We start from the raw sequence: 18,835 nt of genomic DNA on the forward strand, positions 1-18,835 counted from the left end.
CTTGTACATAAAGTATATTTTAATATTATGAAAAATCTAATTTTCTTACCTCTTTCCATAAGCTGAGACCTATTATAGTAGGCACAGCCATGCTCAGAACAAGAGCCTAAAATATTAAAGTAAAAAGGGTTATGGATAAATGTTTTTCAGAATTCCTTTAGACGTACTAGACACTGACTCTATGACCAACCACAGATTCTTACAGTTATAATAGTTTCAATCAGAGGAATTGGAGTCAGCACAGAACCTAGTTCAGAGTGAGGTGGGTAAAGACTAATGAATTTAAGAGCTGGAGGCAAAGTAAGACACATATATTTACTATATAAATTTAAGGCAGAACATAAAAAGGGTAATGCTCGTAGCAATATTTCAAATGGCAAATCAACATTTGACAATTTTTCCAGGAATTTAACTTAGGAAGAGCTTACAAAAAACACTGAACTGCTGTGTAAACACCTAACAACAACAAGAACAACAAGACAATGAGTTAACGTAGGAAAAGGAGCGAATATATATCCATATGTCACTGTGCTAAAACACGAATGTATACATTCCTCCAGAAAACCACCAGGAAAACACAACAGGACTATTGTTAAAGATAATCATTTATCATCTTCCTGCCGAAGCCTGTTCTTATTCCTATTGTCCCATGTCTGCTGGTGACCCCATGACCCACAGTCACACAAACCAGAAACCTAGGAAAAATCTGTGACTTCTCCCTCCTCCTTATTCTCCTATACTTAATCACGCACCAAATCTTAACGATTCTTCTCTTCTATTATTTTCACTTCAGTATAGTACAGTATTGATAAAATGGGCCTTGAGGTTAGAAAAGCTTGGGTGTGAATCATGATTTTTATCCTTATAAGGCTGTGATCTTGGGTAAGTTACTTAACCAGTTTAAGCCATAGTTTCTTTGTCTATAAAATACAGATAATATAGCTTAACAGGGTCTTTGTAAGCACTGAATAGCATGTGAAATGCTTCAAAAGGTACCTGACACATAGTGAGCTCTCAGAAACACTGCAGCTTTTATAGCTTCCATCCGCCATGGCCTGCGTCTGGGCAGCAGCCTCCATCCTGGTTTGAGTCTCTCACCCGTAAGCCCACCCCTCACAGAACGGTAAAGGTGAGCTGGGAGAAGATGTTAAGTCTGACTCTCTCACGCGCCTGCATAAACATCTCACGTCTTCCTACTGCCTATCGGATACGACCAGGAGGCACAGCGAACGCTCAAAGGCCTCGGTGACTTACCATCCTTGACTTCTCCGGTCTCATTTCTTCACCACCCCTACTTAACATTTTATGTGCCAACAAAACTACGTATACCATGCTTCTCTTCCTCTGTTTTTACTCCCTTTGAATACATCATGCTCTTTGTCTAGCTATGTTTATTCCTTCTACCATGAATACCCTTTCTTTCCCCCCTTATTTGACTAATAACTCATCTTTCAAACCTCAGATTTGAAGTCTTCTTTGAATCCCTAAAAAAAACTGAAGTAAGCAGCCCTTCTCTGTTCCAATAGCACCCTATCAACACTTCTTATTATCTGTTTTTATGACCAGGAGACTGTAATCTACTTGATGAAATTAACCATGTTTCATTTATCTTTTTATTCCAAGCACATTGCACACAGCAGGCACAGTGTAAATGCTCCATTTATGCTGAAAATATACCATAGTTCTAAATCAAACCAACAAAAATGTTATCAAAATTAATTTCTGATAGCATCTCACATTATTCACTTATATTTTTACCTTCTATTTTTTAAGTTGTCTGAGTGGAAATGCACTATTTTTATAATCAGAAATTATTTTTAAAAAATTTTCCCATAGGATCTCTTTCTCTCTTCTGCTCCATCTATAAATCATAATGTGATTTAGCCATGCTATTTTAATTGTATTCAGTGTGGTTTCCATTCACATAATTGGAAGAGACACAAGTACTTAACACATAATAACAAGGACTTACCAACAATACTGGGTGTACAGTTCGTAATCGAAGCCACTTGAAAAGTGTCATCCAAAGTTCAGGAGAACATACACCAAACGCTGCTAACATGCATACATAAGGAGTCCAGAGGTATTTTAAGCTGGAAAAGACAAAAGGAGTCATATGTGAAATAGCCCTTGAACATCATTATCTGATTTTTTTTTTCAGAGTTCTTTCCTAATAGTCATGAAAATACCATAATGTTGAGGGAGAATGAAAAACTTAGCCTCTAATTTTCAGCAACATTCACTTCTTAAATAATCAAGAAACATGTGGTTACTAAAATGAGGATGAAATAAGACATTAATGTAGATGAGGTGCAGTAAAATTGTACTCAGGAGAGAATATACACTTCTTCAGAAGGCAATTTGGCAGAAGTTAAAAAATTTTTAAATCCTCCAAGACAATCCCATTTCTAGCAATCCAGCCTACAGATACATTAGCATAAGTGCATGAAGATATACATGCAGGGGTTTTAACTGCAGCATTTGTTTTAATCACAAAAAAAATAGAAACCTAATTGTCCTTCAATAGGTATTGATTAAATAAATTCTTATGAAAAACAAAAAAGCAAAACCCTTTTGTTCTGTTTACTTATCTAGAATAGGAACTCTCTGAAAAGAAAGACTAGATTTCATACCTAATCCCCACCACCTACCTGGTGGAGTCTGGCACCTCCTAGGTCACCCTGCATGTAATCTGCATGAACAGGCCTAGTGAGTAGATTACAGAATTAAGGACCAATGACAGAATAATGCAGATTACATGTTCAAAAAAAGGATCCTGAACTTAAAATGGCAGGCCAACAATGAAGAATGGTGGGAATAGCAAAAAGTTCTTTTTCAGAGAGAAATAAAACTGAAAGTAAAGGGGAAAAAAGGTTAGCCATGCCCTAAAATTCTACTGAGACAGGAGGGAAGGGAGCAGGGCCTAACCACGAAAGGAACTGAATACAGCAATTGAAGATTCGATTCCCAGTAGACCTTGAGGCCCAAAATGGTCGGAGATTTGACTTCAGTAGACCCTGAGCTTCGTTATACACTCATGGTAATACATTAGCATGGTAAATGACATGCCCACAGGCACCAATAGAGTTCCAAAGCTGACCACATAAGGTCAAAAAGTGGGTCGTGGCCCGGTTCCTGGGAATCCCAGCCCCTTCCCCAAAAAGTTGGATTAATCCTCCCACTTGTTAGCATATGAAGTTACCGAGCTCATAAAAACAAACAGCTCCACATCCCCACAGTCTCTCTCTCTCGCCTTTGGCGATGGCCTGCGCTCTGTCTATGGAGCCTGCGTCTCTCTGAATAAATCACTTTTACTCAGCTGTGGCTTGCTCTTGAATTCTTTCCTGCACTAGACAAGAACCTATACTCTGGCAACACTACTACAAGGCAACAAGATAGAATTAAAACATCAGTCACTTAAAATAGTCATGAATGAATAATTTCTTCATCCTACTTAGGCATTATGGATTGCTAACTATTGAGTGAACCCAATTCTCACTTCATGTTTCCGTAAAGAGATTCCCACTAGCCATAGATTTGGCAGGCTGATAAAATCTATGGACCCCTTGTAAGAAAACATCTTTAAATGCATAAAGTAAAATAATTGAGCTTACAAAGAAAACCAACTATACTGAAGTATTTATATCAAAGAATAAAATTTGTATTTGTAATACAGTAATACTTGTACTGTTTATTAATACATCAAATGCAGGGCTAATAATGACTATAATTTTTGAAGTAGTGATGTATATAAATAATACTTCAAGGTACCTGTAAAAATTAATATGAGAAAGTAGCTATGCTTTCTGCTGGGAAAAGCACCATTAGTACTGCTAAAATGACTGTAATTCAGTATCTATATTCATAATTAAAGGAAACTTGAAGCTTCTACTAGATCAACATTCTTCACCTCTCCCTACTCCTTCTGCCATCCCTATAATTCAGAGTCTTAACTGCTCCTCCTTATGGCAGTGCTTTATCTGATTTGTGAGTGTGAGGTGAGACAAATAACAGCATACTCAGCTCAAACGCTTCTCGGCTTCTATATTTTGGACCCTCCTTTTGCATCATGGGTGTACAGAGGTGCAGTGGGCTCACCAAGGCCCTGCCCATTCAAGAGCGAAGGCCTGAAACTTGAGAACCCAAACTCAGTTTGGGATGGAAAACATTAGAAGCCCTTTCGGTCACACATGAAAAAGTGTTCTCTAACACAACTTTTATCAGAACCAGAATCACTCAGATGATCAAAATATATTTCTCTTATATATTTGGTCTTTGACCAAAGTTCCTGGTTCACAGCTCCCAAACCCTTTGTAATTTCCTTAGTGCTGAGAGCTTAAAGGCATCTTTTATTATGTTAATGAGGTGACTTTTGGAAAACAGCTAAAAAGGGATGGTTGCCAGTGGAGTCTGCCACGCGATTACAGGGTTGAAACTTCCAGTCCTACCTGAAGAGGGTCTGGAGTGGGAGTTCAATCACCAATGGCCAATGATTTAATTAACTGTGCCTATTTAATGAAGCCTCCATAGAAACCCAAAGGGTCAGGGTTCAGAGAGCTTCCAGGTTGAACAGGTGGAGATCTGGGAAGGGTGACACCTGGGGAGACCATGGATGCTCAGAGCTCTTTCCCCACACCTTGCCCTCTGTACCTCTTCCAGCTGGCTGTTCCTAAATTACATTCTTTTATAATAAACTAGTAATCTAGTAAGTAAAATATTTCTGAGTTCTGCAAACCACTCAAGCAAATTAATCAAACCTGAAGAGGGGGTCTTGGGAGCCTCTGATGTACAGTCAGTTGATCAGAAATGCAGGTGACAACCTGGACCTACAACTGGTGTCGGAAGAAGTAGAGGGCAGTCTTGTAGGACTGAACCCTCAATCTGTGGATTCTGAGGCTATCTCCAGGTAGATAGTGTCACACCTGAGTTGAATTGCAGGATACCCAGATGGTGTCCAGAGAATTGTTTGTTGATGTGGGGAAACCCCCTCCCCACATTGAAACTGGGTGTTCAGAACCATTTTATAGCCCTGTGCCTTACTTCTCATCTGAGTCAAACTTCAAAAAAAGGGGTATCATTTACTGAAACTTCGCCCTCATAATACTATTTACCTCTCCTTCACTTACCAAAGTTGTAACTTTATTTCTGTGTGGTTAACATCTGTGACCTTCATTAGGCCACAGTCACATAAAGCTAGAGGCTGTCACCTACTTTTGCTGAACACTGTACCCCCAGCACCTAGCACAATGCCTTGGCCCTTGGAAGATATTCAGTAGTTTTTGAACAAATAAATGAATAAATAAGTATCAGTTCACTATACAATAAACACCTCTGTAAGCTCCAGTTATACTACGGTTCTTTTGAGTTTTTATACTGTTTTATAAATGTATTCTTGAAAGTATCCACTTACTACCATTAGAAAGGACAATTCTTTGTAAAAACAAATTAGATCAAATAAAGTACACTTACCCTTCTATAACCATTGCAAGAGAGCCCAATAAAATAGTGTGAATCACATGATAAATTATCTCTGGCCTTTCTCCAATTCGTCCATCTTCAAGTGTAACAGTTTCTTTCAGGGACTTACCACTACAGAAAGAAATGTGGTTTTTCACTACTTTGAAAATACTTATTTGAAAAATCAAGAGTTCTTTAATATCTTCATAAAAAGAAATATAGGTAGTTCTTAAAATTTGAAAGTATATTCTTGGGGGGAGGTATAGCTCAAGTGGTAGAGCACATGCTTAGCAGGTACAAGGTCCTGGGTTCAATCCCCAGTACTTCCTCTAAAAATAAACAAACGAAAAAACAAACAAACCTAAATTACCTCCCCTCCAAAAAAAAAAAAAAAAAAAAAACTAATAAAAAATTTTAATAAATTAAAAAAAAAAAGAAAAAGAAAGTATATTTCCTAGTCAAATATCTCCAAGTCTTTGAAAATGACTTTCTGAACTTGAAGACAACCGACTCTGTAACGACTAAATACGAAAGTTCAGGAAATGTAATAAAAAAGACATTTAGGTTCCTTTTCTAAGATCAATTATCACTGAACTAGTGATTGCTAAATCAATATAATTAAAGCATAATTTGAATAATTAAGGTTTCAAAATTAAGATACGGTATACAATCTCCTTTCAAATGTGATAAAAATATTTTCAAATAGTCAAACTTTATAATTTAAAATCACTTAAACTACTAGCTTTATTTAAGTAGAAATATTTTTACAGTAAGTAAAAATCTGAGTAAATTAGTGAATAAGTCTGTAAAAGTTTAACTTATTTAAATATTATTCTTGCACCAAAAATGGACATTATTTAGATGTATAAGCTTAAATTTGAATTTTACCTGGCTAACTTATAAATGATATTTTACATACTGACAGAGAATTAGAAGCTCTAAAGGAAGGATATTAAAATAAGTTTTATATATTTCCATAATTTATTAGTTAATACTGTGATTGGTTCTCCTAGGTACTTACTTAATTCTCCTAAAAATTACTTGAATCATAGAAAGAAAACAAATAATTAACACTAAAATATAGAAAGGTAATAAAGAAGACTGTGTCAATCGCAAAAAAAAATCTTGAGATGGTGCCTGAAGGGATTCTTGACATAGGAGCCAATTCATTGTAAAATTCCTACAGAAAACAAAAAAAAAGCATGATATTAAAATCACAGGTGTTTTAAAGTACTGAACATAAAAACATTGCTTTTTTAATCTCAGTAAAAACTAAGACAAAACAAAACATATTTCCAAAATCCATTCACTTATAACAGCAAGGTCATACCCTTTATAAATGAAAACAGCAGCATTAGTAACCCTCCTCAACAAACTGCCCTGATAAATGTAAAACTACTTTTTATGATGCAGCAATGTGACCATCTCTAGAGTCCAATACAGTTTTAAGGGAGTTTTACTTTCTATTTTTATTTGGAAGACAACAAGAAATTCAGCCATCTAACCTCTATATTTGCAATATGGTCTGCATATTTGTCCAATATGGTAGCCACTAGCTACATGTAACTGCTACAACATGAAATATAGCCAATGCAAACAGATACACACCGTAAGCACAAAACACACTCTGGACTTCAAGGATAAAAAAGAATGAAAAAAGGAATTTTAAAAATACAGCTAAATATGATCAACAAGACTCCCAGTTTCCCAGTTATACGTGGTTTTATCTGCATTCTCACTCTCAGTCCATCTTTAACCTCCATTTTATCCTCAGATTCCTAGCCCTAGGGAAGGAGGTCAGAGATGCAGTGATGTTCAGGAGTGCTCACGGATGGACTGAGAATGTTTCACAAATCACTGGGTTTAGAATAAAAGGTTAAAGTTTCACAATGTGTCAAAGAGTAATACAACTACCGAAGAGGCTGCCATCAGAATACTTTGTACCTAAAATGACTGCACTGATTTTTTTAAAATCTGCCAATTAAAGTTACTAATTCTGTAAGGTCCAATTCAAATCCCAATTTAATGAATACTTTTCCATAACCCTTGGTCTCAATCTTTCCCTCCCCATATTCCCATGGCACTTTACTTATCCCTCCATTACAGTGCTTAATACAACCTGCTATGTGTTAGACTCTAGTCATTTTGTATCCCCCAGCGAACCTGGTCCAATATCCTACACATTAAATATTTAATAACACTTCTTCAGTGGTTCTTAAAGTGTGTCTCAACAGAAATGTTTCCTGAAGTTCTGAGGAACTACAAAATCTGATATCCAAATGGCACATTTGAGCATAGAGCACTTACTATTTAAACTACCCATGCCATTAATTATATAAAAACTATCTAAAGAGCTATCAATATTCTTAAGGACAGGGACCAAGTCTTAATCTTAAAATACTTAGTGCATTACTTAGTGAAGCAAATCTAATTAATACCTGACATGCTGAACAAAGGAGCACCATATAATATCAACTAAAATACACCAGACAAAAGCAGCCTTTAATCCTAGGCTCATTCTAGAGTCTTCCTCCAAGGCCAAAGAGAGAGTCAGCGGAAAGGCCAATCAATTCTGGAGGTATACAACCAATTTTTACTAGTTGCCTGCTGAGTGTCAGGCCTGCGCACACGCACACGCATGCAAATGCACACGCACGCACACACACACACCAGAAAAAGACATGGTTTCTACAAAGCATGAGATCTTTTAAATGAACCTTTCATCTTAGTAGATAGCCACATATGATTTACACTTCAGAAGATTTCTCCAGTGTTCAAGCCATGTTAAACACATGGTTAACTGTGATACATCACAACGTGTAATTCCATGCACAGCATCTAAAATCTCACGTAATTAGTGCAAATAATTATAAGGTTCTAAGGCATATTATACGAACTAGAGAAATGTATAGGTAAATATATTTTTTCCATTATGCAAATGGACTCTATCAGTACATAAAATCATTTACTTTATTTTAGATTTTAAAAATACATTTAACCAACAAACAAAAAGTACAACACTATTCTTGAAATTTGAAGGTCAGCTTCTGGTCCAGTCCAGTATTATGACCACAAGTGAGATTCTCTGCTATGAAATAACTATCTTACTGCCCACCCCTTTTTGATGACCATACCCTTTTTAATGTAAGCATTTTGCTAACTAGTGGTTAAAATTTCCCTGGTTTTTTATTCACTTCAGATCGTTAATTTACTCTGCCCTTAGGCTGTACCATGGTTCCTCACCAAGGGAGAAAGTAGCCTCAACATACTGTGATGCTATTGAAGTTTATGTGCATCTATTTTTAAAAGATTTAAACGAGATTTGTTTTTTAATGAGAAAAATATTAATGTCATATTTCTTCGAGATATTATAATATCTCAAATTATTTTCTAAGTGGTATGTAACTAGGTGTGTACTACCTCCTTCAATTATTTTTGCTCTCTATCTTCTAAGTGGTCTAGAGTTAGGTAAACTTACACAATCTGAAACTTACTTAGTCATATTTAGTCCAAATTTTACTTCAAGGAATTTCAGCATGTGTCCATTTTCTTTGTGTGGGACAAACATCTAGAGGAGAAAAACACTAGTTACAGTAAAGAACTATCAGCCATGCTTTACAGCAATATGCTTTTGCCCAATACAAGAAACAGCAGCAAGACTACAAAACAAAAAGCATGAATTAAATAATACAAGGTGTAACTATGAAGCAAGGAGATTTACTGGCATAAGTCAATCACATTACCTTATAGTTAAGCATAAAACAATAATGTTTATAATTATTTTTATATTTATAAATAAATATAAAAAATATTTTTTGAAAAAGATTTCAACCTTATCCCACCTGGCATAAATAACTTACCCATCCTTCTGATCATCTTTTACTCATCTGAATTTATTCCATATATTATTTAATGTTAATGATGACATTTTAAATTAAACAGAAAATAAGTGTGACTTTTTTAAAGTATATCTAGAAAATAATCAGAATTCTATTTTCTCACCTAACATACTAGGTATGAGAATTGTTTAACTAAAAATTTCACTGTACAAACTCTATTACCTCATTATTCTCATTAAAATTTAGTCTAGTATATTTCATTATTCAATTTGCTCTACTACATGAATCTCAAATACAGAGTTACTTACCTTCATTATAATATTCAATGTTACTGTCAGAGTGCACACCAAGTAAAAATTAATCACTTTCATTATTTTAGCTACAAAAGTTCCTTTCTTCACATTCAGCTATGCAGGTAGGGGGAAAAAATCATGAACAAAGAAGTGAGGTTTAAAAAAGTCAACAATTTAAAAATTTACACCAAGAATGATAAAAAAGGCAATTCTAATTACCTGAAGGCACTTAGCAAGCATTAAGGCTACTACTAAACTTAATAAAGGAGACACCAATAAAGCTGAATTCTCAAACTGCAGTAAATATCCCAGAAACAGAGAAAATACATAGATTTTATAAACTTCATGAACCTGTTGAGACAAAAATAAAATGAATGAGAATAAAATGAATTTTACTGTACATCTTTTCATTAGTGTTGTTTAGAATAGGTTTGACTACAATTATAAAGTAAATGCTCTACTATAATTTTGGACAAATGTTCAACTTGTATTTTTAATGTTATGGTATATAACTTATCACTTTCTTCTTAGAAAGAACTCTCCACAAAGTAAAACCCTTTAAAACCATAGATGTCTAAATCAGACTGGAAGAACCTTCTTTAATTCCAGGCTTTGACAGTTTCACGTGGTTTGTCTTGTTATTAAAATCCATCTATGCAACACCAAACTGCTTAAAACAAAAATCACAATCTTTAGCAGCAGTTCCCAAAACCTACCCAATAAAAGCATACTGGCATGAAATGTAGCACCAGAGAGAAGTATTTCTGCACTTGACCCATTTAGCAGTGAGAATAAGAAAGTTAAATTCAATTTCCTAATAGAAGATCTCCCAGGAAAGTTTTATTACATGGAGAAAGTTTTCCAAAAAGAGAGGGCATACAGGATCATCCGGGTCTGGTAATATTCTATTTTTTCATTTTGGCTGTTGGTTCTCTTGGCTCCAAACCTATCCCTCTATCCCCTGCCTTGCAATACTGGGGATATTTGCCTCTGCAATCTACATTTCTACTTTTCCAGTTGGCTCCCTATTAAGCTCTGTCAATATGAAGTGCTGGGGAGAGACAACAAGGTTGGAGGAAAGAGCAGGGGCGTGTTCCTTCCAGCCGCTTGCAGCTCCTAACAGAGCAATTCCTTCCTGATAGAAAAACTGCAGCTGCATCCAGCTGCTCTAACACTTGCAGAACCAGCTTTATCATATTTTCTTACCCCAGAGATCCCAGGACCAGCCAGCCAGGCTCTTGTTCTCAGAAGTCTGGGTCCCATTTCCACAGGGCCCTTCTTCAAGCTCAGAGACACCAGCAAAGCTGAGCAGTGCTCCTCCTCAGAAGCCTGAGTTTTAGCACACACGATCCCTTCTCTAAGATTTAAGCTTCAATAATTTCAAATTCTTCCTTTAATCCCTTAGTTCTCGGGGTGATAGCTGCTTCTTGCAGTTACCTCTATAATACGTTCAGGTTCTTACTACCCTTTCAATGAACAAGTTAAGACTTTACACTTGGCTAATGATTCTTTATATTAAATTCTCTCTATTAAAGTAATCTGAATGTTTGGTACTCATCTGGATTCTGGACAACCTGAGTATAGCGGATAATAAAAAGGAACAGAGAAGCAAGAAGATTCCCAAATTTCTGGCTTGAACAACATAGTAAACACTTAATAAACATTTATAAATAAAGAAACGAAAGGTAAGAGAGGGTAAAAAAGATAAAGAAACAAAGGAACCCAATGTTGACGGGAATCTTTACTACTGCTGACAGTAGTATAGATTGATATAAACATTCTGGGGAAAAACCTGGTATCTAGTTAGACGGAGTATGCACATATCCTTTGACTTATAATTCCACTGTGAGGTTTATATTCTAGAAAAAAAATCAGTGTATTTCTATGCCAGGTGGCATGTATAAGAATGTTCACAGCAGTACTGGACACAGCAGTCATATGACAATAAACTGGAAAAAATGAAATGCTCATCCACAGTAGAATGCATAAATAAACAAAAATGGATGAAACATAGCTCCGTCTATCATCATGGATGAATCTCACAAGCAAATCAGGCAAAAGTAAACAGTACATTATTCAATAGCACATGTTTAGGAATACACAGATAGGTGGTGAAAATCGTAAAGAAAAAGAAGGATCAACAAAATTGAGGACAGGCAGCCTCTGCTGGGAAGAGAGCAGGATGTGAGTAGGAAAGACAGAGGGGCTTCTGGGTGTTCAAATGTTCTATTTCTTGGTCTGCATGTTTAAATATTCATATTTTATTCTACACACTATATATACAGCATACATACACTCTTTTGTACATGTCCTATATTTCACTTTTTTTTTTTTTTTAAAAGAAGGGAAGAAGGAGGAGAAATGGCTAGGAACAGAGAGAAAGCACGGGGGTGACTTTGGTTCAGCAGACCACGTTTAAGGGAATTTCAAAGCGCCTCTAAAAGGACTAGGGGAGAATGAGTCCAGCACTCTTTTGAGCAGAGGTATGAATTACAGCCTATTAAAAACATTTCAAAATAAGCTTACAGGATAAATGGTTTTATACACTATAAAACATGTATTCTCTAGATTTAAAATTGTAATTTTGAAATGCCATAATACCTTGTCACTTTGCTCCAACGAAAAACTATCTAACAAGAACAGGGATATTGCTTGAAGAAACAAGAGATAGTGGCTGTACTCCCACATCATCACAAACGTGTAGGTGGAAGCGCTCATCAGCAAGTAGCAAAACCTCTAGGGAGAACAGAAGGAAGAAACCACGTGTGAGCGGCGTCATTACTGTAAAAGTCTGCGCGGCTGTGAGCTCTGAGTCGCAGCTCTGCCACTGGCTCCACTGTAAGCTGTATGATTCTTGGAACTTTGTTTTTTAAGCACATAATTATCATTAAATCCTTACATAAATACTAAGATCTTCAGCACTCTAAAGAGAAATCAACCACTTGTTCTTCAATGCTCAGTATCATACTGAGAACTTTAGGAGGACAAAGGGGAAAAAAAAGAAAAAGAAAAAGGAAAAGAAAATTCAGTACAAATGTCCTTCATCCCAAAAGAGAGAAAGTAGTAAGTATTTTTAAATGGCGGCTTTGACCAGAGTTGAGTGCTGGCTTTAGCCTTAGTGGAAATTAACTCCTCCCGCCCTCAGTGGCAGTATTTTCACTTCCACGATGCCCCGTTATTTTCTTTCTAACAGCTTCCCCTGATTGGTCTGTTTATGTCTCAGCAATTCCACAGCCCATGGAAAAAGGCCCAAGACTTTTTAAATTTCCTCTCAGCAAAGCATGGACTTACCTTTCCCAAGCTTGGACTGTCAGCCATGTAAAACTCTCAGCTGTTTTCTTCCGCTAAAGTACTGAACACAATGCCTGAAGTACGCCTGGCTAATGTCAATTCTGCCTTCCAGCTGTCATCTCCCACGTGATCCCTCAGTGAGAGACCAAATCTGTGACAAATCCACTGTCCCTTAGCATATTCCTAACAACAGTCTCAACTTCCTCCAGGGACCTACCTTTATATTCCCAATTCCTCCATAAGCCACAGTGTCAAAGAGCTTTGTTCTAACACGAACAGTGAAAGAGAAGGACTAAGGGTCAAGTCAAGAAACCTAAGGTAAGAACTGTGTTCTCTAAAACTAAATCTTCCAGACTCAGCTGACCATACTCAATGATAAATTCCAAAGTGAGAAATACTTCAGGCCATCAGCAGATATAAAAAATTACCAGCATCCTGAATAAGATTAAGACCAGATAGACGTTAAGAGGTGAAAAAATTCCACCAATTGATCAAATTCCAACTGCAAGGCCCAGAAGGGCACTGACAGAACACACCAGCTTCTGCTCTATCACAATTGCTGTAAGAGAAGGTGTTCTGGGGATATCATGTGGAACAACAGAGCTGTAATAACCAGGCCTAAAACCATCATCCTCAGAAAAACCTCCTGAAATCAATGAAGGGTCAGACCCAGATCCAGCCTAATTAACCTGCTGGCCATCTGGTGATGCTAGGGAAAAGCTATAATGAAACAAACTGCCAATTCCAAGGTTTATTCTCCAACTACTCTAAGAACATGCAGTGAAAATGTGACAGAATACACGTCTAACACAACCTGAATAATGACTTTTCTCTGGGTATTTTCAAAATTCTGTGCACTATTATCTACCCCTTACCTTTCTCACTTCACTTTCAACCATGCCTTTGTTGTCAGCTTTTTTACACGTATCACTTAAGTGACACATTAAATGGGTTTCATTAACCAACCACAGGTATCTCTGGATGGCTCAAGATAACTGCACAAAAGATCAGAGCTTGGATATCCAGATGTAACTGGGACCATAAGATCTAGCCGCAAGAGTGGGAAGCAAAGAACACAAGATGTGATGAAAACATACATGTTGCTGTAACACTGTCCAGTAACGAAAAGGAGCAAACTGCTGATCCACATAACAACTTGGGAGAGATGTCGAGGGCATCAGGCTGAACAAAAAAGGCCAATCTTGAAGGATAACGTACGATAGAATTCCATTTATATAACCTTTCAAAATGACAAAATTATAGTGATAGAGAACACATCAGTGGTTGCCAGATGTTAGAGTTGGGGAAAAGGTGTGACTATTAAGAAGTAAACAATATATATTCTCTTCATCACTTATGTTAAATATATATATATACATATATATATATTTAACATAATATATATATAATAAAAATACATATATACACACACACATATATATATAAAATATGGTGATGACTACTCAAAATACACATGATAAAAATTCATACAACTATATACCCTTTCCCCAGAAAAGAAGTACATATAAAAAGGTATAATACATGTAAAAAAGTTGTAATAAAAATACATATATATTGAATTAGTTTAAGATTCACATGAAGTTGCAAAAAGAATATAAACAATTGCCATGTTACTCCCTCACCCACCTTCCCCTAAATTGAACCAGGAAACTGACACTGATACAATACTATTAATTCAGGTACAAACCTTCTTTAGATTTCAACACACATGCACACATGTGCGTGTGTAGGATGAGTTCAAGGGAAAGCAAACATAATTGAAGGACTGGGCAGTTTTGCTTTTTAAAAATGAGTTTTAAGCTGAAGGGTTAAGAATATACCGTAGTTAACTTGCTTTTTTTTCTGCCATGTTTTCACAGGATACTTAATATTACTATCCCTTTAATATCTGCATACGGATATTTCACTCTTGTGTACTCTTGAGTATCAGATGAATGACTAGCTGTAAATAATCAAATTACTGATAAATATAATTTTTCCCCATTTACCTTAATATTGAGAGAAAAAAAGAGGGAAGGAGGGAGAATATGGAGTACTTCCAAAATAGGGGAAAATAATCGTGGTTAAACAAAAAAGGAGAAACAAAATGCAAAACTAAACTAAGAGTATAAGCCATTCTTGGATCCGTTCAAAAAGTACAGGGTCCTTGGTAAACAACAGAGAACTGAAGGGAAACACACTCCTGACTGTATATCCACTTGCACTGACTGTGTTTCTTTTACCACATGTGTAATGTAGATGTATTACCTTTTTAATTTAAAAAAGTTAGAATAAAACAATACTAGAAAGAATAAACATATAATATGGTAATAAAAGATACTCAGAAAAATATAAAATATGATATAGAAGGGGAAAATAAGTTTACACTTCACATCTTTCCAAAACTCCTTCTTTTAAAATAAATAAGAATAATGACCTTATTAAAAAGATAACTGAATAAATCTTTTTTTAGGCAATAAAACTTTTATTTTAATTCAAAATAATGGTAAATACAAAGAAGCTTAGGCAGTTCATTTTGCTATATTAAACTCTTTTATTCAAAATTTGAAGAACTACTCCTCCCTGGAGAAGGCTGCACAGGAAAGCACTCAAAGACTCCCTGACTATTATAAAAAATATTCTCTGTCAAAAAGCACTTTATTTAAGCCCAACAAGAGGCAAATTACACATTTAAAATGTGTTCATGTTATTTTAGATAAAAAAGGAAATACCAGAGTTATGAAAAATGAAATGAAAAGCTCGCTATGTCCTCAATGAAAAGAGGAGAGCACATTTTTCAGTGATTTCAAAAAGGAACAATAAGTGAAGCCTATTTCCTAGCCAACCAGGTCCCTATGGTTTCTTCTTCTAGCCAGGAATCCTTCCCCAAGACAGGCAGACTGTCAAAGGATTGCTATATTTCAGTCACTTTCATTGTAACTATCTTTTATAATCACATTTATTTTATTTTATGCATTTAAAAATCATTATTTTAAATATGTGTGTGTGTGTGTGTGTGTGTGTGTATACATATGTGTGTATGCATGACTGGAACACTATGCTGTACACCAGAAATTGACACACTGTAACTGACCACAATTTTTAAAAAATCATTATTCTGAGACAGAATCTGTAAGCTTTATTTGACTGCCTGCAGGGTTTATGGCAACAACAAAAGTAAGAATCTAAACTAACTGGCACTCTCCTGAAACTCACTAGCCTACATACACCTCAGTCGTAGAAAACATAAGGGTAAACAGGAAACACGCAATGCCACCACTGCTGTCACTTGCAGTCACTCTTTATATCTTCATTAATTTGATGATTAAAGGCCATCATTATTCCAGAAGTGAAAGAAATGGTAAGATAATAATAGACAAATTAATTTTCAAAGTAAGATATTCTTCACATATTTGTCAAGTAACTGCACTAAAACAATATAACACCTTCTTTCTTCTAAAAATAATTTACTATCAATCAGATTACAGAACAGTTATAATGAGACTATCTATCTAAATGTATCCTTTGTTGTGTAGTAACAAGATTTCACTGAATATAACTTAACTTTTAAGATTAGCTTTGAAATTATGTACCACATTTGCAATACATCAGACTTAATTGTGACAAATATTTGTATCTTACCTCTCCGTAAGTATTTAAGTTGCTTTTTAAATAGCCTGTAAGTGCAGCAACTTGGCATGCAAAATATGGTAGTGCCCAGTTTTCTCTTAAAGGAATGGAGTATTCAATCCTTGTTGTATCTACCCTAAAATAAATCACAGATGAACAGCAAAATAGCAAGACATTATATTTGTGTAATATTGTACTTTTCAAGGCACTTTCACACACATATCATTGTCCTCCATATCCTGTGAGGAAGGCACAGACTGAGCCACCATTACCTACACAACATCTCTCTGGACAAATTAATAGTGTTTCACCCCCACCTCACCCCCCACCCAGGAAGACTTAGTGCTGCTGTGCAATGCCTGATGAAGAGATGGGCCTCTGTGCGTATTTGAAAAAGGCATCCCTGCTCTGGGCAGATACAGCTCATGCTACAACACACAACTTGTTGCAGGGTACACTGCAGTTCAGCCCCTCACGCTCCCCTCCCTTAATGAGATGGCTGCCCTTCTCTAGAGCACAATGTGCGCCACATAATTAGCAGGCTTGGCCGATCCAAAGATCATATACTAACCCTTATATAAAAGGAATATGAAACTCAGAGAGGTGATGACTTAATCAAATCACACAGATGGTAAAGGACACAATTAGGATTACAATGCATGTCTTCTGATATCTAATTTAATCCTCTTTTCAATCAGCAGGTAACCCAGAATTAACATCACAGTAGTCCTGTATGTGATGTTATCTAGAGAGCTTTGAAAATTCTCCAAATCGCAAATACAGAATGTCTTTGTAAGGCTCCTCCAAAGTCCCTCCTTAATCAGTTTTCATTGAGAGCCTGTGGTCCTCTATGCATATCCTCACTCCACAATGGTCTCCCTTCCCAGCAATAATTCAATCTGGATCTCGTACACTCAGTGGCTATTTCCCACACAAAAAACAAAGGTGCTATTGCTCAAAAAACTTCATGAAAATTGCTGCATAATTCTCCTAATGGAGATGGACATGCTTGCATGTAACTGAGTTCAGTCAAACTGTGGGACGTACAATAGGATACTACCCAGGATAAAAGGAATGAACTGCTGACAGACCCTTCATACGTGAATCCCAAAATAATTATGCTAAGTGAAAAGCAAACAAAAAACAAAAAAAGCATAAGCTGTATGACTCCATGTCAACATACACAACTGAAGTTTGAGAAACCCTGGCCTTAGACTAGCTGTGTAAAACAATCTGGCATGTCAACGTGTAATGTGTGAACGCTGAAAAGCAGCTAAGCTGTATCAGTGTAACTTCTGCTGGCTACACGTTCCCTTGCACTGATGGATTACAATTTACCTGACCACTCCCTTATATTTAGAAATATTAACTTTCTAATTTTTCATATTATTACAAATATCACTATATTAGTAAGTTTAAGCAGTGAACTCTTTCCTTCTTTTTTGGATTACTTCCTTGGAATAAAATAAAATTCCTGGGAAAAACTACCATCTAAAAGTGAAAGACCTCACACTTCCACAAGCATCCTGAGTACACCAATATCATTATCACAGAACCAGCATCACGTGCTATTTTCTGTTAATGCTGGGACACGCGCACTCCCTGCATCCTACCTTTTTATTAATTACCACTGTACACAGTTACCCTTTCTTGGCCAAAGATTAAATTTAATACAGACTTCTAAATCAGATATATTTTGTTTTTCAAATATAAAGATGTTTGTACTGAAAGTGATACCCAGGTATGTATTTATAGATGAGATCAGTGGGGACCCAGGAATAATTTCTATATTGTTTATATGTGAAGACTGGAGTCAGGTTAGACCATTTTGGTGATAAGTCTGTTCAAAGGGAGTCATTTGCCTCTGATTTTTCCCCCCACTACTGTCTGCACAGTGCTGTTTCCTGAAATTTCTTTGAATTTTCTAGTATGCCTACATCCTAGTTTGAACAAACAGGAGCTATTTTATAATCCTACTTTGCCCTTCTGATATTGAGGAACAGGTAACACAAAATGTCATTAAGAACACAACTAATAATCACAATATAATGACCAATATCTTTTTATACTTTTCTATCATATATAAACTAAAGCTGATGAATAAAAAAGAGCATACTCTTTCATGGCATTAAAATATATTTTGCAGTAAAAGAAATATACCAATAAAAATAAACAATGAAAAAGAAACACATAAAAACTACTTAAGAATGTTTCAATTACAAAAGACACATTTTAACAGAATATATCAGGGGGTATATAGCTGAGTGGTAGGGTGCGGTGCCTAGCATGCACAAGGTCCTGGGTTCAATCCCCAGTACCTCCATC

General features: G+C 36.0%; 1 protein-coding gene across 1 annotated transcript in view; it reads right to left on the reverse strand.

The window, feature by feature from the left end:
• DPY19L4 (dpy-19 like 4) overlaps positions 1–18,835 on the reverse strand; it is a 47,661-nt gene that overhangs the window by 11,772 nt on the left and 17,054 nt on the right. The window contains exons 7-15 of the mRNA XM_032468235.1: positions 16,523–16,646; positions 12,191–12,325; positions 9,809–9,940; positions 9,605–9,703; positions 8,952–9,025; positions 6,479–6,637; positions 5,470–5,589; positions 1,973–2,093; positions 50–106 (exon numbers count right to left, since the gene is read on the reverse strand). Coding sequence (XP_032324126.1) covers positions 50–106; positions 1,973–2,093; positions 5,470–5,589; positions 6,479–6,637; positions 8,952–9,025; positions 9,605–9,703; positions 9,809–9,940; positions 12,191–12,325; positions 16,523–16,646 — 1,021 coding nt within the window. The remainder of the gene's footprint in view (positions 1–49; positions 107–1,972; positions 2,094–5,469; positions 5,590–6,478; positions 6,638–8,951; positions 9,026–9,604; positions 9,704–9,808; positions 9,941–12,190; positions 12,326–16,522; positions 16,647–18,835) is intronic.

The sequence above is a fragment of the Camelus ferus genome, chromosome 25, assembly GCF_009834535.1.
Source record: "Camelus ferus isolate YT-003-E chromosome 25, BCGSAC_Cfer_1.0, whole genome shotgun sequence".
Lineage (NCBI taxonomy): Eukaryota > Metazoa > Chordata > Mammalia > Artiodactyla > Camelidae > Camelus > Camelus ferus.